Source organism: Adiantum capillus-veneris, chromosome 28, assembly GCF_014529385.1.
Source record: "Adiantum capillus-veneris isolate H3 chromosome 28, ASM1452938v2, whole genome shotgun sequence".
NCBI lineage: Eukaryota > Viridiplantae > Streptophyta > Polypodiopsida > Polypodiales > Pteridaceae > Adiantum > Adiantum capillus-veneris.
The window spans coordinates 124,528,624-124,551,269 of record NC_140958.1 but is presented as its reverse complement, the minus strand read 5'-3'; the positions used below and the strand labels follow the sequence as shown (position 1 = coordinate 124,551,269).

Here is a 22,646-nt window from a genome sequence, read left to right as displayed (position 1 = left end):
AAATCTGGCCACATACATAATTAAACCAATCAATAACAGAGCAGGCTCAAAGACCTTTTGCCATGCATCACTGCACTTGGTCACTCCTCTTCACTCACCTCATTGAGTACCTAAAATAAAACTCTGCCTTTCACGCTGAAACAATCTGATGGTGGGCATTGGCATGGAATACACAAGAACACCAGTTAGTTCCTTTATGTTGTCCAACAGTACATCAAGCGACTATGTTTTGGTCTTTAAACGTGCTCGAATAACCCGATGCCGCAACACACACATGACACGCATGCCCAGTCACAAACAAAACTTAATCTTCAGGGACCAAAAAGTCTCTTAACTGTCCAAAAGCGAAGTCAGCATAATATGTAATCTACCGTATTCTGGGCTGCAACGTCTTCTTTCAGGAAGAGGAGGCAGAGTGCAGAGTGCAGAAGAAGATGGTGAGTATGATGTGCGTGGAGCTAAAACGGCCTAATCTCCCTCACCCTTACAGATGTTGTGAATCTTCGTCCCCCTTCTTCCCTACCGAGGCATGCAACCACGGCAATAGGGAGATCTTTATGAGCTGGCCCACAAGCATGAATATAGCAAACATGTACCCTCCACGGTGAGGAATGTAAAGCCCAGGTTTTCTGCTCATAATACGTAATCTACTGTATTCTGAGCTGCAACGATTTCTTTCAGGAAGAGGAGGCAGAGCCAGAAGAAGATGGTGAGTATGATATGGGTGGAGCTAAGGCGGCCTAATCTCCCTCACCCTTACAGATGTTGTGAATCTTCATCCCCCTTCTTCCCTACCGAGGCATGCAACCACGGCAATAGGGAGACCTTTATGAGCTGGCCCACAAGCACGCACAACATTCCTAACAACAATGTTGTGAGTATAGTTTTTGCGCATGGCCCCCTAATGCACTAGAGTGCAAAGAGGTGGCAAATCTGATGCAGAAGAACCATAGAGAGGGCTCTTGCCATCTTGTTGGGCAGGAAACGTGCAGGCATGTGAAGGCTGTAAGAGCTGTCCCTCTCCTCTACGGCCTAGTCCTCAGACAATGGCATAGCACAGTGGCATGTGAGCATATAGTGCCTATATGCTAGATAACGATGGGACATGTACATGCCTAGATGCGACTCAAGACAAACCCCGCACTTGAATGCTGGATACTCATGATAGTCTTCAGGAAGCTCTGGAGTGACTTTATTGGGTCCAATATCCGAGCTGCCAAACTCCCGATTGGGGTACCAATTAAACGAGTGTACTTCTGTAATGTGCAGCGGAAGTGATTGATGGTGAATGCTCAAGATGAGTCCTTTTACTTCGTGAGAGATGTGCAAAGACTAGAGAGAGAATCTGGGAGAGTAGAAGAGAGAAGATCGCTCGCTGCTGCTCCCGTTTGCACCTGTGCACCCTCTCCCCATCCCCCCCCGCCCCCCCCCCAAACTGCTTGTGGGTTGTTCTCAGCATTGCCAGCAATCGATAGTTGGCAACCACCCGAGCGGTCAGGGCTTATTTCCGACAGTGGCGCCATGGTTTCAACCCAGCTTCTGATATTCTTGCCGAGGAGGCCGATCTGCCCATTTTGGTCTGCTTTCCCTGCCTGAGGAGAGTAGCTCCCGCTTCTGTCCACGATTGGTTCCCAGATCGGGACAGTCTTGGAGGCCCCGCGCACGGCTGCTGCCAAGGCTGCAGGTATTCCTACAGTACGGGTTTTGGTTCGAGACACTCATACCCTCCCGAAGGTGTCCTTCTACTTAGGATGAGTGGTGGGTGGCTACCACCAGAGGGTGGAGTATTCGGAATTTCCGAACCAGTGCTTCATTTGCAGGCAGATGGGCCACTTAGCAAAAGCCTGTCCTTGTAGGAGATCTCATAACCCCCTAGGGCTTAGCATACAGGTACCCAAGACACACACGCTAGCACTTCGACAGAGACCAGCGACCAGCCAGCTGATGGCTGGTGTACTGGGAGTTGCTTGGTTCGGATCTTTGTAGCGCCTACCAGCACATATTATAAAGTCTCTGCCCCATGCAGAGCAGTGGTGTGTCAGGGGAGACTTCAACATGTTGCAGGACCCCTCAGATTATGATTGGAGGTAGCCATGCTACTGTGCACCGGGCTGAGTTGGCAGCTTGGGAGCGCTTAGGTATGACCTCGAGGATTTCAGATGTTTGGCATCATGCAGGCTTCGTGCGGCCCCCAGAAAGCTTATCTTTCTCACGCTTTGACCGCAGAGGGCTTCTACACCAACGACAACATCTGTGACGTGGGAGGATCTGCTAGCATTCTGGCAGGGACTACAATTTCAAATCATACGCCAGTGATTCTTATTGTGACAGACAAACAGAGGAGTGGAAGTGCGATGTTGCGCATCCCAGAGAGGACTTTGCTAGATACAAAGCCCACAGATCAGGTGGTGGCACTTTGGACAGAGAGTTTGGGCACTCAAGGCACCCCTGCTAGTAGAGTGGCCACTGGACTTGCTGAGCTTAGTCGCTTCTTCCTCCAGGAGTCTGCAGCTTGCTTGGCTGCAGCCAAGGAGGAGGAGAAGCGGCTCAGACTGGGCATTGTTTCCTTATAGCGGATGCAGGAGCGCCACCCGGACAGTCCTTGGTTAGAGGAACAGATGCAGCAAGCTCGACAGGAGCTGACCACCATTGAGGAGCGTTGTCATGAGTTTGCCTTTCATCGGCAGGCATCTCAGTGGACCCAAGTGGGCGATAAGAGTTATGATGAGTTCTTTGAGACTGTGGGACTCTGCCATGCGCGCACCAGTGTTAGTCAGTTGAGGAGGCCTAATGGGTTAGAGCCTGAGGATATGCATGCATTCGCTACTGACTTCTACCGTGAGCTGCTTTCAGCTGAGCCACACTCGGATGCATGCAGAGAGCAGGTTTGGGCACAGATGCCTTGCCTAGTGACTAAGGAGATGCGTCAGAGACTAGAGAGACTAGAGATGCCTCTCTAGCTGGAGGAGCTCGACAAGGCTCTCAAGGCACTCCTCCGAGAGAGCTACCCAGGGGAGGATGGTTTGACTCCCAACTTTTTCTTGGAGTACTGGGAGTTGCTTGGTTCGGATCTTTGTAGCGCCTACCAGCACATTTTGCACACTCGTGAGATGCCTAGCAGCGTGAGCGAGCGTCTAATTTACCTTATCCCCAAGCAAGGAGCTCCTTGGATGAGATTCGGCATAGTCTGCCCATCACCATTCTCAACTTAGCCTACAAAATCTTCGCAAAGGCTCTGAGTTTGAGGATTCAACCGCTAATTGAGAGTATTATATATCAGACCCAGACAGGATTTGTCAAGGAGCGCAGTATCCTTGACAGCATCTTTGCCTTTTAAGAGGCGTCTCCCCTCGCACGTCTCCGAGGCTAGGATCTCGTGGTACTCCTTGATTTTGAGAAGGCTTACGACAACGCTGATTGGGATTTCCTGGAAGACACTGCGCGCAGGATGGGGTTTTCAGATGCTTGGATCAGAGGAGTATCAGCTCTCTACAGATGTGCGCACACTCATGTGCTCTTGGCAGAGGAAGAGGGGAACGCTTGATGGTCATGTGCTCGGTTAGAAAGGGTTGCCCTCTTGCCCCCTTCCTCTTTCTCTTCTATGATGAGGCGATGAGTAGATTTTTGACTTCATAGGAGGTTGGTTTGCGTGGTTTAGAGCTCCCTATTAGGGGAGACGAGCTGCTTGACGCTAAGTTTGCTCACGACTCAAGCATGTACTTGAAGGGCCATGAGGCCAATCTGCACAGGTGTGAGCACGCTCTTGAGGTGTTTTGTTGTGCATCAACGGCACTGATCAACTGGTGGAAGACTGTGGCTTTCTAGATTGGCAGTGCTCCTACGCCTGATTGGTCATCGGGAGAGGGCTTCAGGTGGGTCTCCCGAGGGACTACTAGGGACTTCTGTACGTTATTTGGGATGTCAAATTGGCTTGGATTTGTCTCCTAAGCAGCAGACTACTCCCCTCCTCTCCATTAGAAGGAAATTGCTTCATTGGAGTTTGGCAAGGCTCTATTTGACTTACAGAGTTGTAGTGGCCAACCAGGTGCTTTGGCCACTATGTGGTACATCACGTCTTGCTGGATCTTTTCCAGCTCCTACATCAGCCAGGGGTGTTACGTCCCCAGACATCAGGATGGGCGCCTGCAGTTATGTCGGGCCAGTGTGAACATGGCCCTTTGGTTATGAAGTCCTATAAATAAGACTTGAGACTCATTTGTGAGACATGTGTGATCACCACACTTGGGACTCTTGGCCCTTGGCAGCTCTGCCCGCACACCCGTATTGGTGTGGGCTCAATGGTATGGGACACTGGCCCTTGTGGCAAAGGCTAGCCTGCTTGGCTGCACGCTTCCAGGCTCCGGGTGAGCCCGTATTGGCTCTATGGCTGGGAGGTGAGCCTGATGTCCGCTCACTGCGCGTGTCAATGTGTGAGTTTGGGCTTGTGTCATGTCATGTGTGCAGGCTCGACCTGGCGAGGGACTAACATTGGTATCAGTGCCTTCTTCCTACTTGTATGCAAGGCATGGCAACGTGCACAAAACCACCAGAGCTCATGGGGCCGTGAGGCAAGGCTGGGCTCGGTGGTATGGAACACTGGCCCTTGTGGCAGAGGCTAGCCCGCTTGGCTGCAGGCTCGGGGGTGAGCCTGTATTGGCTCTATGGCTGGGAGGTGAGCCTGATGTCCGCTCACTACGCGTGTCTAGGTGTGAGTTTGGGCTTGTGTCATGTCATGTGTGCAGGCTGGACCCGGCGAGGGACTAACATTGGTATCAGAGCCTTCTTCCTACTCGTATGCAAGGCATGGCAACGTACACAAAACCACCAGAGCTCATGGGGCCCGTGATGGCCTAGCTTGACAGGCTCTCCCAACTCTCGTATAGGGTGGTATGAGACGCTACTAGCGAGAGAGGAGGACAAGGGGGGCACATGCCAGCCGGTGGTCGGAATTTTGTGAGTGCTTTTTTGTTTGTTTCTTCCATATTCTCGTGTGTGGAATGTTGATGGCCCCAAGGGGGCCGGGGGGGGGGGGGGGGGGGGGGGGGGGGGGGGGGGGGGGGTGTCCTTGGGAGCTGGCACTCTGAGGACATTGGCAGCACCCCTCTATGTTTTGTGCGTGAATTTCTTTTACATCTTGTCGGCAGTGGTTGTCTTCCTTGTATTGCTCGCTGCTTGTCTGCAGCGGGTTGAATTATGTAAGCAAGGCCAGAGCAGCGGGGTACAGCTGCTCAATGTGTTGTGGAGCAGCACGGAATTGGTCTGTTGCAGCCAGTGGCACACAGCGCTGCGCAGGCCGCACGCCAGCATGGCGAACATGCAAAAGAGGCGGCCACATGGGCGACTCCAAACTCCTAGGGCGGTTAGCTCTTCTTTTCACCCCCCTGATCCTTCTATATAAAACACGCCAACGAGAAGAGTGCGACGTCCACGTCACTAAAAGCTCTATCTCATGCGTGCATAATTTATCTCTTACGCTCTTTCTATCCCCTGTTGTCTACTACTACTACTAGTCTTATTTTACACCTTGGGCGCTTTTCCCAAGCGACCTCCTCCTACATACTCCGGCACACTCTCTTTACCTTAGCGCCATGGCGTCACACGATGCTTCTCCGCATGAGAATGGCGCTGCTAGCACGCATCAACCCAAGGAGGAGGCGCCTCTTTCTCCTCCCGATTCCACACACACACACGGGCTTCGTCCCGAGGGTTCTCCCCCATCTTCCGCCTCCGACGCATCTCTCGTCGCTATACTGCAACAACAGTTATCAAAGATGCAAAGGCAACTTGAAGAATTACATGCCACGCAGGTCCCGTTTTCGCCCGCAGCCATGAGCACTTTGCCTCTTCAGTTCCATCCCGATCCCTTCAAAACGAAAAAGAAGGAACGTGAGGAGACCGCCATCGACTCATAGCTAGTGAAATGGACAGCCCACTTTGATTTGTATCGTTCTACTGATGCCCAACGCATTAGTCAGATACAAATCACGCTCCAGGGCAAGGCATATGCGTGGTAGGCTAGGTTACAACCTAAGCCAACCACTTGGGCAGACTTCCAAACGGTCTTTTGCGCTTGCTTTGTGCAAGTCGATAAGATCGAGTACTTCAAGAAGCTCTTCAAGTTGGAGATGGGTAAGAAAACCCTGGACGCTTACTCACAAGAATTCAAGGACTTCGCCCACAAGACGTAAGCCTTGGAAAATCCGCAGGTTATACTACAGATGCTTTATCTGTTTGGATTACCGCCGGCTTACCAGAACGAGGTATTGCGGAATCCCGTCACTTCGCTCGAGGACATCTACAAGTTCGCCAAGAACTATGACAACGCCTTCGCAGCTTCTGGAGGTGGCCCGACGAATGGGGAAACTTCTCGCTGTGGTCCGTCCACGTCAAAGTACAAGCATTCAAACTCTTCTACAATCGCGAGTCAATCATAGGACCTTTTGCAGAAGAAACCGAAGCATGATGGCAAATCCACGGCAACTCGCATGAAGGATCAAAAGAAGAACCGTTGTTTCGACTGCCACCAGACCAGCCACTTCCGCGGCGACAAGGCGTGTCCTAAGCAAAAGAGAAAGCCGTCTATTTCTGCACCGGCGACTACTTCGGTAAACGTCGTCGATAGTCCAAGTACCTTTGTCTTTTACTAATTCAGAGATTTTTCACGTTGATGCACGTAGCTGCCCAGGTTGTCGCGTTAATAAGGATGTATTTGGCCGGAATGATCTTCTCCACGTTAAAGGAGAGATCAATGGCCATGCAGTGACGGTCTTATTCGACAAGAGCTCTACTCATAATTTTATTTCTTCTCGTGTGGTACAGGCATTTAAGCTCAACACGTCACCCGCAGACCATCCGTATGTGGTCCGTTACGCATTACATCGAAGCAATCAATGGACTGAGGTTGTGTCGTGACTCAATCTCCGAATCCAACATTACCATGAAGTCTTGGACTTCCGTATCAAACATGTAGATGTTATTTTAGACATGCCATGGTTTTACGATAAGACAACTTCTCTGTCTATCATTTATGCATCGCATACAAATTTCTTTGAACTTGATGGTGTGTACTATGTGGTCAAGGGATTTCCTTCTTTCCTGACAAACGAATAAGATGTAAATCTGCTTTCAGCTACTGAATTCAATGCGTTGTCTCATGATTCCAGTGTGCAAGTTGCATTTTGTTGGGTTAAAGTTAATTTCCCGTCTCAATGTCATTCTCTTTTTTCAAATAGTGATGTTACTCCGTTGGAAGTTCCGGAGTCTTTGTTTGATCATGATCTAAGTGTTAAGCGTTATTAGTGTGCAACTTGCAATTTGTTGGGTTAAAGATTCTGTTGTTAATTTCCCGTCTCAATGTCACTCTTTTTTTTAAAAATGATGTTACTACGTTGGAAGTTCCGGAGTCTTTGTTTGATCATGATCTAATTGTTAAGCGTTATTTGGATTCCGTTTTGGCTGAATTTGCGGACGTCTTTCCGCCGGATTTACTAGATGGGCTTCCACCGTCTCGTGGGCCTGATCTCGATCATAAGATAGAGCTTCTGCCCGATAGCCATCCCGTCGTCTCTCAGCAACCTTATAGGTTCAACCCGAAAGAGGAAGACGAGATAGCTAGGCAGCTTCAAGCCTATCTTGCCAAGGTTTTATTGAACCTAGTAAGTCTCATGGAGCGCTCCGGTTCTTCTCGCTAAAAAGGACCAATGCGTTTCTGCGTAGATTACAAAGGTCTCAATAAGGTCACCGTCTTATGGATCGACTCTCAGGTTCTCGTTATTTCACCAAGATCGATTCACGTTTCGGGAACCATCAGATACAGATATGTCCGCGTGATGTCCCGAAAACTGCGTTTCATACATGGTATGGACATTCCCAGTTTTTGGTTTTACCCTTTGGGTTAACCAACGCTCCTACCACTTTTCAACAAATAATGAATGATATCTTCTGTCCGTAATTGGGAAAGTGGGTTGTTGTGTTTCTGGACAATATCCTAATTTACAGCACAACACTGCGTGTTTTAAGGCGAGAAAATTTGTATGCGAAGCAAAGCAAGTGCGAGTTTTTTCGCACCAAATTGATGTATATGGGTCATGTCATCTTGATTGATGGCATTCGCATTGACCCCGAGAAGATATGTGCTCTGCTGGATTGGCCCGTTCTTCGCACGATTAGGCAAGTAAAATCTTTTTTGGGTTTTATTGGCTTTTTTCCAAAATTTACTAAACACTACGCTCGTACTACCGAGCCCCTCTCGTTTGTTAAAGGGCGTCGAGCAAAAAGCGTAGTGCTAGTCCGTCCGTTCGATGGACCGATGAGCTCGATCAATGCTTTCAAACATTGAAGCGACTTGTTACCACTACACCGATGTTGCAAATTATGGATCCAAATAAACCCTTTGTGGTAGAGACAGATGCCAATGATTATGCTATTGGCCTATACTAGGATGAGCGCCCTATTGCATTTGAAAGTCGCAAGCTCACTGACGTGCAAACACGTTATTCTACATAGGAGAAGGAACTGCTGGCGGTTATTCATGACTTGAAGGTTTGGCGCCATTACCTCTTTGGTGTCCGCTTCGTGGTATGGACAAACCACCATTCTTCGAGATATCTCTGTGATCAGCCCGACCTTCGCCGTTGGAAGGCAAGGTGGGCCGAACTCATGCAAGAGTTCGACTTCGAGATTCGCTATTGTAAGGGTGCTACCAATATGGTGACAGACGCCCTTAGTAGAATTTCGGAGGTCGATACTCTTTCTTTTGCTGAAATTTCAACCGACTTCTATCTTTCTCTCAAAGGGCGTTGTCAAAGTGATCGTCCCTTTGGTGCAATCTAGCAACGAGTCCAAGATGGAATGCGTAGCCTATAAAGCTATGGCAGTCCGGACGCCTCTAAGCTCTGGCTACGGAGAGAGAGGTAGTAGAGAAGTATTCCATTCGTAATGGATTACTTTCAAGCAAGGCAACGTGTGTGTGCCCATTGATGAGGATATCCGCAAGAAAATTTTGAGTGTCACGATGCACCTAATGCAGAACACCCTAGCATACACCGTACTTTGGCCTTGGTTGGCCGAGTATTTTTATTGGCCGTACATGAAAGCTTCTGTTGAAAAGTATGTGCGGGAATGCGCGCAATGTCAGCTCTACAAAGCTGAAACATCATAAACGCGCTAGGTTATTACATCCTTTGCAAATTCCCGATAGTAAATGGTCAAGCATTTCTATGGATTTTGTAGTGGGATTACCGCAAACTAACCATGGGCATGATGCCATTTGGGTCGTCGTTGATCGACTCACTAAAATGGCGCGATTTATTCCCACACGTTCCACCGTAAAGAGCCACAGGTTGGCTCAGCTTTTTGTGGAACACTCACCAGAATTGAAGCCTAAGTCTCATAAAACTCGAGACCCAATGTCAAGTGCGCACTTCACTTGCACCACGTGGACAAGCTTCTGCTACAGTCTAGTGTCAGTCTTAGCTTAGGATCTAGCATGGCACCCTTGTGAGCCTCTAGTAGGATGTGCATGTCGAGGCCGGTCATAGTTGCATACCCTCACTTTTGAGCCTCTAGCAGGATGTGCATGTCGAGGCCGGTCATAGTTGCATACCCTCACTTTTGAGCCTCTAGCAGGATGTGCATGTCCAGTCCGGTCACAGTTGCATACCCTCACTTGCACAGTTAAGTCACTTAAGCATATAGGCATATGAAAAGTCACTTAAATCATTTATTAATAAGTGGCTTTGGCATGACATTTATTAAAAGTTAGGTAGGAAAAATGGCTAAAAGACCTATAAATGAATCCCTTGGGCACCAATAGAGAGCAGAGGAGCAGAACTAAGTTTATATGGTTTGCCCAATGCAATTGTCAGTGACCGTGATTCAAAATTCACAGGCAATTTCTAGCAAACGATCTTCCAGAAATTGGAGACCCGTATGTGCATATCGTCCTCAGATCATCCTGAAACTGATGGACAAACCGAACGCACGAATCAAACTAAGGACATGCTGCGAGCATATGTCTCCCGGCGTCAATCTGATTCGGAACGCTATCTCCCACTGATTGACTTTGCTTATCACAATACAAAGCACTCGGCTACTGGCTATAGCTCGTTTATGCTTATGTACAATTACGAGCCGAAATTACCAATTGCCACTCGATTCAAAGGAATCAAGATATACCTAGATGAATCCAGGATAAGCCCAGATTCACCCTTGAAGGAAAGTGCAAGATATAGACCCGTGGTAGTCACCCACAAGACAATATAACCATCAGCTCCATCATGCATAGTATATGCAAGAAATGCTTCAGATCGCGAAAGAAAGCATAAAGACGGCACAGGGTCGTGCTACTTTTATCAACATCGGCAACCCCGCTGTCAGGTGCAGCGGAAGTGAATAAGGATTTTCTCGGATCCAGTACTCCGCACACAAACACAAGGGACACTTTACTTCGTCTGAAAGAACTGAACTGAACTGAAAAAAAGAGAGAGAAAACAGACGACACATGAATGTCGGCGGGTCCCAACCCTCAAGGGCCCCCTTGCTCTGTTGCCAGAGCAAGTACTTTCTTTATTCTTGCAAAATTGCTACTACAATGATGTTGATACTAATGGGTACTGATGCTATTGATGCTGGGTACTGGAGGGGTACTATGTCGATGACGATGATGTCGACGACGGTGCTAAGGCAAAATGCCGAACTGTTAGCGCGGTCGATGGTTCTGGGTCTGCAACCACGACGAGGCTAGGGGCTGAGTCTACTGGCTGATGCAAAAACGCTGACTGTGGCTGCTGAATCTGATGCGATCAAGGGCTGAAAACGCTGATCTTCGGGCTGAGATTTCTGACCTTGCTGGCTGAAAACGCTGGTGAGGAAAGTGCTGAAAACGCTAGCTGACTTTTGGCTGAAAACTGAGCGTTAGTGCATCTACTGCGACCGGGCAGAACCGGCAAGGATCTGCTACCACAAGGGTGTGCAGGAACGCGAGGCTAATGCTGAACTGAAAACGCTGATGAAGGGGCTGCAAATCGCTGAAGCTGGCCTCCAAAAACGCTAGTCATCATGCTGAGAAAACGCTAAGAGGGGCTGCTCTGCTGCACGCTTCTTGTGCACTTGAGCCCTCCTGTCTTCAGCCTCTACTGAGTTCCCAATGGGTTTCTTTTATAGATTCTTAGCAATTTGCCCTACCTACTTTTCCAACAAAAGTCGCTTATTAAATAATAAGTGAAAAATGTGTACTTCGGTAAAAAGGGTTCTATGCTCTAGAAAATGCTCATGCTGAAATGACTGTACTGTGCAAGAGAGGGTATGCAACTATGAACGGCCTGGGCATGCACGTCCTGCTAGAGGCTCACAAAGTGCCAGGATACGTCCTACGCTAAGACTGATGCTAGACTATGGCAGAAGCATGTCCACGTGGTGCAAGTTAAGTGCGCACGTGACAACCGCGAACTCCAGGAGGGCATGTGGGTGTACCTTGGGGTACCGAGGGATTCCGAAACGATCCGAACTGGCCAATGCTCGAAATTGTCTTCTCGTTATTGTGGTCCGTTTCAGATCACAAAGAAGATAAGTGGGGTTTCTTACAAGTTGGAACTGCCTTCAGGCATTGCTATTCATCCCATGTTCCACGTGAGCCGTCTAAAAGAACAGTCGGGGCAGGACGACTTGGTAAATCCTCCAAAGCAAGTCCCAAACTTAGAAGATACCACTCGTTGTATTCCACTTTAACCCGAATCGGTTCTCGATCAAAGGGTCCGCAAGTCTCGTAGGTCCTCGTACCCCGAATATTTGATCAAGTGGAAGCATCGTCCTTAGTCTCAAGCTACTTGGGAGTCAATTAGATCGTTAAGGAATCGCTTCCCCGTTTTTATAAACGAGGATATTGCTGAGAAAAGCAATTAAAAATAAGGGGGGAAGTGTTACGTCCCCAGACATCAAGATGGGTGCCTGCTTTTATGTCCGGCCAGTGTGAACATGGCTCTTTGGTTATGAAGTCCTATAAATAGGACTTGAGTCTCATTTGTGAGACATCTTGTGTGATCAGCACACTTTGACTCTTGGCCCTTGGCAACTCTACCCACACACCCGTATTGGTGTGGGCTCGGTGGTATGGGACACCGGCCCTTGTGGCAGAGGCTAGCCCGCTTGGCTGCAGGCTCCCAAACTCGGGGGTGAGCCTGTATTGGCCCTATGGCTCGGAGGTGAGCTTGATGTCCGCTCACTACACGTGTCTAGGTGTGAGTTTGGGCTCGTGTCATGTCATGGACCCAGCACGGCAGACCAGCGCCCTCCTTGGGAAGCTTGTGGTCAGAGAACTTCCAAGCGAGGAGCCCTAGAAGGAGTTGTTGCTACACCGGATTCGTGCTCGAGTTCCCCATACAGGTGGCCCTTGGAGCCCGTCCATCAGATGGGTTTTTACAGAGATGCACCGAGTTGGCCTGAGCAAGAGCTGGGAGGATTGTTTTGCTGCGAGCCTTCTTAGATCCTGGGAGCAGCTGAGGAGTGGCCAGGAGCAGCACCAGCCCACTTGCATGGAGGAGCGCTTGAGGTAGCCTCTTGGTTAGCACACAAAGAGGCCACTTGGTTGGTAGCAGGCCTCACATTTCTTAGGGTCCCATGACAGAGGGTCCAGCCCGCACTCTTTGCGATTGGCTACAGTTTTCAGCCCTTCCCAAGGAGATTCAGAGCATCCAGTTACGAGGCATGAGGAGGGTGCAGAGCATGTGTCAGGATATTACAGAGGCTATACCAGATGAGTGGCATAACCCTCTTGAGACAAAAGCTCCCAGATGGATGGGGACCTGCATTCGTTTGGAGGTCCTCATTGCAGTTAGGGCATGCTAGGAGTCAATACCCCACATGTTTTTCGCGGTTCAAGGAGAGGGTCCTCTTCACATAGTCTTAGTAGAGGCGCCACAGGTTGCAGAGTGTTGCTACAAGCCTGCTTAAGTCTTGGGAGCAGCGGAGAAGTGGCCTAGAGCAACACCAACCCACTTGCATGGAGGAGCGCTTGAGGCAACCTCTTGTTTGGAATCCCATGGTTAGCACACATAGAGGCTGAAACCGGCCCGTACGGCGGTAGACTTTAGCTTTCACCCGATCATTACTTTAACTTATATGACACAAAGGAACTTCACGAATAAACTTGTGACTGGAAATTACACTTCAAACAAAACACGGCTTGGCAGCAAGAGCGCTTCCAAGCAGACAGCGACACCCTGTTGGCCCCAAAGACTGGTGCCCCTTTCGGTATTTCTTTATTCTTATTACATTTGAGAAAAACCTATAAAGTTATCGGGTGAAACTCTCGACCAACGGCCGTTTCACACTAGCCATGCAATGTCCAAGCATTTGTGATTTTAACGTGAGGGTCCCAAAAATTAAATAAAAATCAAGGGAAAGAAACCAGCAAATATATATAGTGGTTGTCATAGTCTCGTGAGAAAGGCCACTTGGTTGGTAGCAGGCCTTACGTTTCTTAGGGTCCCATGGCAGAGGGTCTAGCCCGCACTCTTGGCGATTGGCTATTAGGCCTTCTTGAGAAGATTCAGAGCATCCAGTTACGAGGCATGAGGGGGGTGCAGAGTATGTGTCAGGATATTACAGAGGCTATACCAACTGAGTGACATACCCCTCTTGAGGCAGCTGCTCCCAGATGGATGGGGGCCTTCATGCATTTGGAGGTCCTCATTGTAGTTAAGGCTTTGCTCGAAATCAGTACTCCACTTGTTTTTCGAGGTTCAGGGAGAGGGTCGTCTTCACAGAGTTTCAGTAAAGGCACCACAGGTTGCAGAGTGTTGTTTTCACAGGATCCAAGTTGTGGGCATTTGTGGAAGGACTTGTGTCATAGATCCTGACCAAGCAGATCTTGAGTTAGGACATCACAGCTTTGGGCTTGAGGGAGCCGCCCTTTGGTACCAGTGCAGTGGGATCCAGGAGGGTGGTTATAGCGGGATTCTTTCTCTTCCACTAATCACTGAGAGAGTCAATTTTTCTAGTACACAGCTCACTTGGGGCCACACACATTGGCAGGACGGAGCGAGGCTCGCCTAGTTGCAGCACTTCACTGGCAAGAGGAAAGTGTCATAGCGGAGTTCTTATCAGGCTTTTGGGAGCGGTTGTGGACAGCAGGCAGTCGAGGCGAGTTACCATGTTTCAGTGGCTAAGGCTACAACAGTTGATTGGTACACAGTGGCTTCTCGGTAGCATGTGCAGTCTATGGCCATCCTTTGGAGAGTCAGCGTCACTGTGTGCGAGACTGCCCCATGGCACAGCAGGTCTGGCTTCGGGTTCTTCGGCCGATGCAAGCCCTCTCCACAGCCCGACAGTACACTTGGGATGTTTTGTTGTGCATCAGGGGCACTGATCAACTAGAGGAAGACTGTGGCTTTCAAGGTTGGTAGTGCTCCTATGCTTGATTGGTCGCCAAAAAAGGGCTTCAGGTGGGTCTCCCTAGAGACTTCTCGGAGCTTCTGTACGTTATTTGGGCTGTCAGGTTGGCTTGGATTTTTCTATTAAGTAGCAGACTGCTCCCCTCCTCTCCATTGGGAGGAAACTGCTTCATTGGAGTTTGGCACGGCTCTCTTTGGCTTACAGAGTTGTAGTGGCTAACCAGGTGCTTTCGGCTACTATGTGGTACATCACGTATTGCTGGATCTTTTCCAGCTCCTGCATCAGCCTGCTGGAGAGGCTGTTCAAGAATTCTTTGTGGTCAAGGTGTGACATCTAGTCAGCCCGGGCCAAAATGTCGTGGCAGGTCATCACCTTACCTTGTTCTTAGGGAGGGCTGGGGATCATCAACCCCGCACAGGAGCAAAGCCCTCCTTGGGAAGCTTGTGGTCAGAGGACTTCTTCCAAGGGAGGAGCCCTAGAAGGAGTTGTCGCTACACCCGATTTGTGCTCGAGTTCCCCAAACAAGTGGCCCTTGGAGCCCGTCCATCATATGGATTTCTACAGAGATGTGCAGAGTTGGCCTGAGCACGAGCTAGGAGGACCGCTTTGCTACGAGCCTGCTTAGGAGCAACACCAACCCACTTGTATGGAGGAGCGCTTGAGGTAGCCTCTTGTTTGGAGCCCCATGGTTAGCAGCAAAGAGGCCACTTGGTTGGTAGTAGGCCTCACGTTTCTTAGGGTCCCATGGAAAAGGGTCTTGCCCGCACTTTTAACGATTAGCTACAGTTTTCAGCCCTTTCCAAGGAGATTCCGAGCATCCAGTTATGAGGCATGAGGAGGGTGAAAAGCATGTGTCAACTGTCAAGATATTGCAGAGACTATACCAGCTTAGTGGCATAACCCTCTTGAGGCAGAAGCTCCCAGATGGATGGGGACATTCATGCGTCTGGAGGTCCTCATTGCAGTTAGGGCATGCTCGGAGTCAGTACACCACATGTTTTCAAGGTTCAGGGAGAGGGTCATCTTCACACAGTCTCAGTATAGCTCTGCACCACAGGTTGCAGAGTGTTGTTGCAAGCTTGCTTAGGTCCTAGGAGCAACTGAGGAGTGGCCTAGAGCAGCACCAACCCACTTGCATGGAGGAGCGCTTGAGGCAGCCACTTATTTGGAATTCCATGGTTAGCACACATAGAGGCCACTCGGTTGGTAGCAGGCCTTAAGTTTCTTAGGGTCCCATGGCAGAGGATCCAGCCCGCACTCTTTGCGATTGTCTATCAAGCCTTCTTGAGGAGATTCAGAGCATCCAATTACGAGGCATGAGGGGGGTGCAAAGTATGTGTCAAGATATTACAGAGGCTATACCAGTTGAGTGGCATACCACTCTTGAGCCAGCAGCTCCAGATAGATGGGGGCCTTCATGCGTCTGGAGGTCCTCGTTGCAGTTAAGGCTTGCTTGGAGTCAATACCCCACATGTTTTTTGAGGTTCAAGGAGAGGGTCGTCTTCACAGAGTCTCATAGAGGCACCACAGTTTGCAAAGTGTTGTTTTCAGAGGATCCGAGTTGTGGACATCTGTGGAAGGGCTTGTGTCATAGATCCTGACCAAGCAGATCTTGAGTCACGACACTCGCGGCTTTGGGCTTGAGGGAGCCGCCCTCTGGTACCAGTGCAATGGAATAGGGGGGGGTGGTTTTGGCGGGATCCTTTCTCTTCCGTCGATCACCGAGAGACTCCTTTTTTCTAGAACACAGCTCGCTTGGGGCGACACATATTGGCAAGACAGAGCGAGGCTCGCCCAGTTGCAGCACTTCACTGGCAGGAAGAGGCTGTCACAATCGAGTTCTTATCAAGCTTCTGGGAGCGGTTGTGGGACATTAGGCAATCAAGGCGAGTTACCATGCTTTGGTGGTTAGTTGCGCACAAGGCTAGAGGAGTTGGGAGTTGGTTGTTGGTACACAACGGCTTCTCGATAGCATGTACAGCTTGTGGCCATCTTTTGGAGAGTTAGCGTCATCGTTTGTGAGTGTGCCCCATGGCACAATAGGTTTGGCTTCGGGTTCTTCAGCCAATGCCAACCCTCTCCACAGCCCGACAGTACACTTGGGGTGTTGTAGCCTGGTCCACTCTCACGGGCCTACGCTCCATTTTGAGTTGGCCTCCACGAGCAGGAAGATAGTGATTCAGGGGCGTCGCCCTACACTTCAGCTTGCCACAAAGCTCATCCCCCAGGAGTGGTGCAACGGTGTTGGAAGCTCGTATGCGGCCTGACACTCTGGTCCATTTGGCGGACCTGCTGCTTTCGCATCTTTGAGGCTCGCCTTGTCCAACCCACAGAGACTGTTCGTGGCATTTGGCTACAGCTAATTCATACACTCTGGGGTCAGTTTGAGAGACTTCAGCAGGAGCACCGAGAGGCACGGCATGCCTAGATGGCACTTACCGGCCACCAGTGTCGCTTTTTCCTCCTCCCATCAATTGATCTATCCCTCATTATACATACTTTGTTTTCGCGCTAGGAGAGTCTCCCCATGTTTCTGATGTAGCTCTCTTGCAGAGGTGGTTTTGTAGCCTTTGGGCAGTTTTATTAACTAATGCAAGGATCGTTTTCTTGCCAAAAAAAAAAGACTAGAGAAAGAAGAGAGTGATATTGTGAATGAAGGTTCTGAGAGAGAGAGAGAGAGAGAGAGTGACACAAGATAGGGTCCCAAACCCACCTCCAAGGACTCCCCTCTCTATCGCTAGAGAGGTATTTGCTTTACATTGCACAAATGTTGATACAATGGTCCTAGATGCTAATGGGATCTTTCTGTGAGCCTAAGGGCTGAAAATGCAAAACGCTAAGGATTCTGGCTGGGATCTGCAATTGAGATGAGGCTATGGGCTGATCAGCTATCAATGATGTCGGCAATGGGCTGAAATCTGAAAAACACTGGCTGATCTGAAGACTGAATCTGAAAATGGAAACGGAAAACGCTAGTGTTGATGGCTCGGTCGGCAATAGTGTGGCATGGCTGAAAACTGAAAACGCTGGTACCGATGGGCTGATCTTGTGCAAAAACGCCAGAGAGGGGTTGAGGTACTGTGTGTACTGACTTACGGTTGAAAAATGACCCCTAGGGTCACTTATATGTGGGATAATTAAGCTAGGTCGGGCAATGCAACTTAAAATAGGTCCTTACAGTTTTGAAGTAATATGCCTATGTTTCATTTACATGATGGTTATATTTCTGTGTGACAATCATTTTACATGTGTTAAAGTGTATGTATTAGCAGCACAGAAGAGAGGTGGAACACCGTTCAAATGCTCAAGTGGGGCAGTAAACTTATCATAGGGAGTCTTATTGCTTATTTAAAAACTTGGTTGAAAAATTAGTATAGTTTATAAATGTTAGTACTACAGATCAGGTGTCCTGTCAAAAAGTAAGGGTTTTATTTTAGTAGTACAAAAGTGGAAGCTTCGACAAGTTGTACGCACGGCAATACCCTAGGGGCAAGTTGTCTTATATGTGGGATAATAAAGCTAGGTCGGGCAATGCTCAAAGCCGTGCGTACAACTTGTCGAAGCTTCCACTTTTGTACTACTAAAATAAAACCCTTACTTTTCGACAGGACACCTGATCTGTAGTACTAACATTTATAAACTATACTAATTTTTCAACCAAGTTTTTTAATAAGCAATAAGACTCCCTATGATAAGTTTACAGCCCCACTTGAGCATTTGAACGGTGTTCCACCTCTCTTCTGTGCTGCTAATACATACACTTTAACAAATGTAAAATCATTGTCACACAGAAATATAACCATCATGTAAATGAAACATAGGCATATTACTTCAAAACTGTAAGGAACATGTAATCCACCATTTCGCTTACAAAAAATTGACAAGAAAGAAAATAAGCGTAAATATCTATGGTGGCCATGGATAGTATCTCTCATTGCCACAAGGGACAATGAGGAGGTCGCAATTGTGGCATGCCCTCATCTAAAGTGTTGGTTCTCGGCCTAGGAACATACAATCGAGCTATTGGTGTGCAGCCACCCATATTTGCAACAGCGCAAAACCAAGGATGGGAAGCAAGTGCTACAGCTCGACCAACGCACATTATGCTCTGAGCCCGTGAGCATGGAATGGCTATCATACCAATAGGGAGGGAGGGATTGTCTGCACCCTCGATAAAATCCAACAAAGCTTCCTTGAACTTTCTAGTGCTAAGGGGCATCAGCAAAGGAAAGGGTGGTCGGCCAACACTAGCAGGTAACTTTGGTATCTGAGCCACAAACTCCTTTACCTTCTTCCAACCAAATATTACTGGTGGATAATCTTCAGCATGTTTGCAAAGCTTTTGGATAGCTTTGAGCTGATCCACTTCGTCATTCATGAAAAGCAATGTTCACAGATCCATCACACTCTCATAGTCGTTACAAGCAACAATCGACATGGAGCGTGTCTGTGGCATGCTGATACACAACCAGGTTGCAAAAGAATTAGCATACTACTAATGAGAGTAAGCAAATAGTACATACACAAAAAGAACAGATTGATATTCGTGTGAAAAACTTCTCTTGCTCACCTTGAGAGCTGCTTCACAAGGAGCACCTTCACAATTTGGATAAGCTCTCTAAAATATAATCTGCAAGTTCCACAATAATCTTGTTATATCAAAACTCAAATATGGTTACTACTTAACAAACTCATCCTTACTTGACAATACTATTAAACTCGAAACTAGGATACTTTATACTAAAACAAAGACAATTTGCAAGAATTTGAAACAAACATATTGCAAGCTACCTAAGTCTCTCCCACGTGACTCTAAACATGCAGCACAGACAATGTCACACAATCGAATCCCCTTGATATGTACATATGTACACATATACCATACATACACAAGTGCCTATAAGCATGTATGCACAATGTGTCAACTCTATCATCGCTCAACAGCCCACCCACGATCTCCTCCCCTTATCAGCCACTCAATTCACCGCATAGAAGTCACCCCACCACATTAGAAAACCCTGGTCTAGCTCACCTTTGTGAAAACAGGAACTAGCAAGCAAACAGCATTAAGTACTCGTGCCTCCTTTCTTGTTCTGTTTTTCCTTCTCTAGCTTCCTTTAATCTAGTCCTGAAAGCTCTCTTTTCAGCATCCAAAAATAAAAGAAAAAGTGAAAGAAATTCTTGACAGATCTTCTTTGAGTGCTTCATCCCTCACACAACACAACTGCCCCCTTTTCTCATCCATCAACTTGTCTCCCCCTTAATTTAGCAGCCCATCTATCCGCCCCTCTGTCAGCCCGTCATCCCCACCTACTCAGTAAGAGGGGAGAGACCTTGAGATAGGTCACCAAGACCCCTCAGCATAGCTGCCAACAAAACCTGGTGGGCTAGTTGTGCATCATAGTAAATCTGAGTAGTAGCTGGACCAGAAGTAGGCACTCTCTACTTGTAAAGTTGTTACCTTTTGCTATGGATCTTGTATGTCCTTGTCACAAACTACTGACATATCAAGCCACTTAAGAACGGAGCCAACCTGTAGATCTCGACAGAGGATCCTAAACCCTAGAAGAAGCAGCAAATTAAGTTTTACCAACTTGCGGGATGTCACAAAGTGATGACGTGGCGGACAGCAGAAACCCTAATTTCTGCCAAAAACCCTAATTTCCGGAAATCGCGGAGGCAATATATATATATATATATATATATATATGTTTTGATGATGAGCGACGCAAATCCTAGCTTTTTGCTACGCAAGGATTTTAGATGAGAGAACGAGTTGAATTGCTTTATTTTAACTCTCATTGAGAGAGAGAGAATTTGCTTTTGCTTTCAAGCTTTTGGGGCTCTGCTTTTGGGCATCCCTTGTAACCTTTAAATTAGTGGTGAGGGCCTCACTTCTCAGAGCATCTGGACGCAGAGTCTGAGAGTGAATCCCGACCCACTCTCTTGTACTTTGAACTGATTAATATAAAAAGAAATACCGAAAGGGGCGCCAGTCTTTGGGGCCAATATCTCTAGGCACGGAACTCCGTCGGGCCAGTGCAAATCTATTGTGATCTGTGAATTGTTTTGAAGTGGTTATTTGGTGCTGTGGCGGTTGATTCTTGACTTGGAGTGTCCAAGTCTGTTACAGTGGTATCAGAGCACGGCCGATTTCTCTTCTATGGGAAATCGGATCCCCAATTTTTTTTCCGCAGCACCTATGGCTTCACGCAAGGATCAGTCGACTCCCTCTGCATCTGGAGATGCGGGCAGGGATCACAACGAAGATTCCGACGGAGAGTATGGCCTGCCTCGGCCTACTCAGGCGGAGCGGCGAGAGATGGAGCGTCGCTAGTTGATCGGCGATGCAACAAAGATGATGCTCAATTTTGCGAAGGACCCAAAATTTGCAAAATATATGAGCGAGACTTCTTTCAGGAAGTGCATGAGCAGTGGCAAAAAACCACTACACCCACTCTCAAGAAACCTTCTGCTCACAAGAAATATTCAGAGAAGGAATTACAAGAGGTGGTTGATGCACGGATTGCTCAGCTTTTTGACGCGCAAAAGAAAGCCAAAAAGCACGGCAAAAAGCAGAAGAAAAGCACTGACTTCCAAGGGATATTTGGGTCGTCAGTCAACTTTTGATAAGGCAAAGAAACAGAGGAAGCGTGTTCGATTTGAAGGAGTACCCAGTTCTCCTTCTTCTTCTTCTGACAGTTCTTCTAGCTCTTTAGATTCGAGCGAAGAAGACGGAAAAAGTAAAAAGCGAAGCAAGAAACAAAGCTTCGGAAAGGGAAAGAAAAAGGCAAAGAAAGCTAAATCTCGCCCAGAGCCTGACAGTTCTACTGAGGACTCGTCTACAAACAGCTCAGATTCTGATGATGGAAACTTCTATGCGAACAAGAAGAATTTTTACAAAGCCAACCAGTATGACTTTCTCGAAGATAAAAGCAAGAAAGTCCGAGAGTTTAAGGAAGGTGGCCACTCGATCAAGTTTGATACCTTTTCAGGATACTCAGATGCTTTGAAGGCTTTGTCGTTTATACAGCAGTTTGACATTGCTTTCGCGAGAGGACGCTATTCAAAGCACTCCAAGATTCGGAGAGCTGCCTCTTACCTAAAGGGGAATGCTCGTACTTGGTGGTCCACGCTTCTTTTAAACAAGACTGTGCCAGTTAAATGGCTGAAATTTAAAAAGCTTTTTATATCTTCTTGGTTGATGCAAGAATATGAACGAGATATACAAGCTGCTTGGAACCATCTTCAGATGACCAAGAAAGATACAATCAATGCTTATTGTGAAAGATTCTGGAGCTCTTTTCTACCCGCCTCTTCATTCAAGAAGATCACGTTCAGAGAACAGATTGAGCGGTTTACCTTGGGTCTACCTACAGAGATCTGAGATCACTGCTTGGAACAGAAGTCAGCTTCTATTCAAGAGTTGATGAGTCATGCGAAGCGGGGCTTTGCCATTCACTCTGGCAGTCTGACCTACCCCACAGATGAGGCCATGACACAACAAGCCGAACAGACTTCTAGGAATGAAAGTAGAAAGAAAAAGGGCAACCCAGAGAAAAAGGATGCACGACCCAAGCTTACTCCTCAGGAGCGAGCTCGATTCATCAAAGAGGGGAAGTGCTTTGGATGCGGGGAACAAGGACATATCTCTGCGAAGTGCCCTAAAAAGGCACAGAAAGAACAGAATGATAAAGACGACGACACGCCTGAGGCAGCTGAGGAACGTGGCAGAAAAGGCAGATAGAAAAGCAGAACTGGTACCACATGACGTGGGACCTGCACCGAATCTAATGAATGAAAGTACAAACTTTGCCACTTTTGGGGCAAAGTGAAAGATCAGGAAGCTCTTTTTAAGGAGCCAAGGCCAACTTCTTTTCACTTGGAATTGGCGGCTCGATTTGGAATTACGCCCAACAGACTGACGCCACAGGCGGAGGTAGTTCGACTGGCACCCGGATGGGATGTTGCCATTACACCGAGCATTGGAAAACTTCGTTTGCAATGACAGGGGTGTTCAGGGCACGCGAGTGACGTTCTACTCAGGATCCCTTGGTACCGGGCCGTGGTTGACTACCGGGCCGAGAAAGCGACTTTGATAAATGAAGGGCTCAGAGATTGTACTTGATGAACTTCGGTTTCTTTACTCATTCTTCTGGGAGAGAACTGAACGATGGATAAAGATTGAATATGTTTTGACCTGATCAAAAGAATGCCAATATTTTTTTTCTCCACACTCATGCCGATTGCTTTTC

At 48.0% G+C, this 22,646-nt stretch overlaps 1 protein-coding gene and 1 pseudogene across 1 annotated transcript in view; one reads left to right on the top strand and one right to left on the bottom strand.

Annotated features, from left to right (window-relative positions):
- The window catches only part of LOC147421242 (uncharacterized), an 81,152-nt gene that overhangs the window by 1,033 nt on the left and 57,473 nt on the right, over window positions 1-22,646 (bottom strand). The window contains exon 4 of the mRNA XM_086504621.1: window positions 18,962-19,021. Coding sequence (XP_086360747.1) covers window positions 18,962-19,021 — 60 coding nt within the window. The remainder of the gene's footprint in view (window positions 1-18,961; window positions 19,022-22,646) is intronic.
- Window positions 5,068-18,672, top strand: LOC147421243 (uncharacterized; annotated as a pseudogene).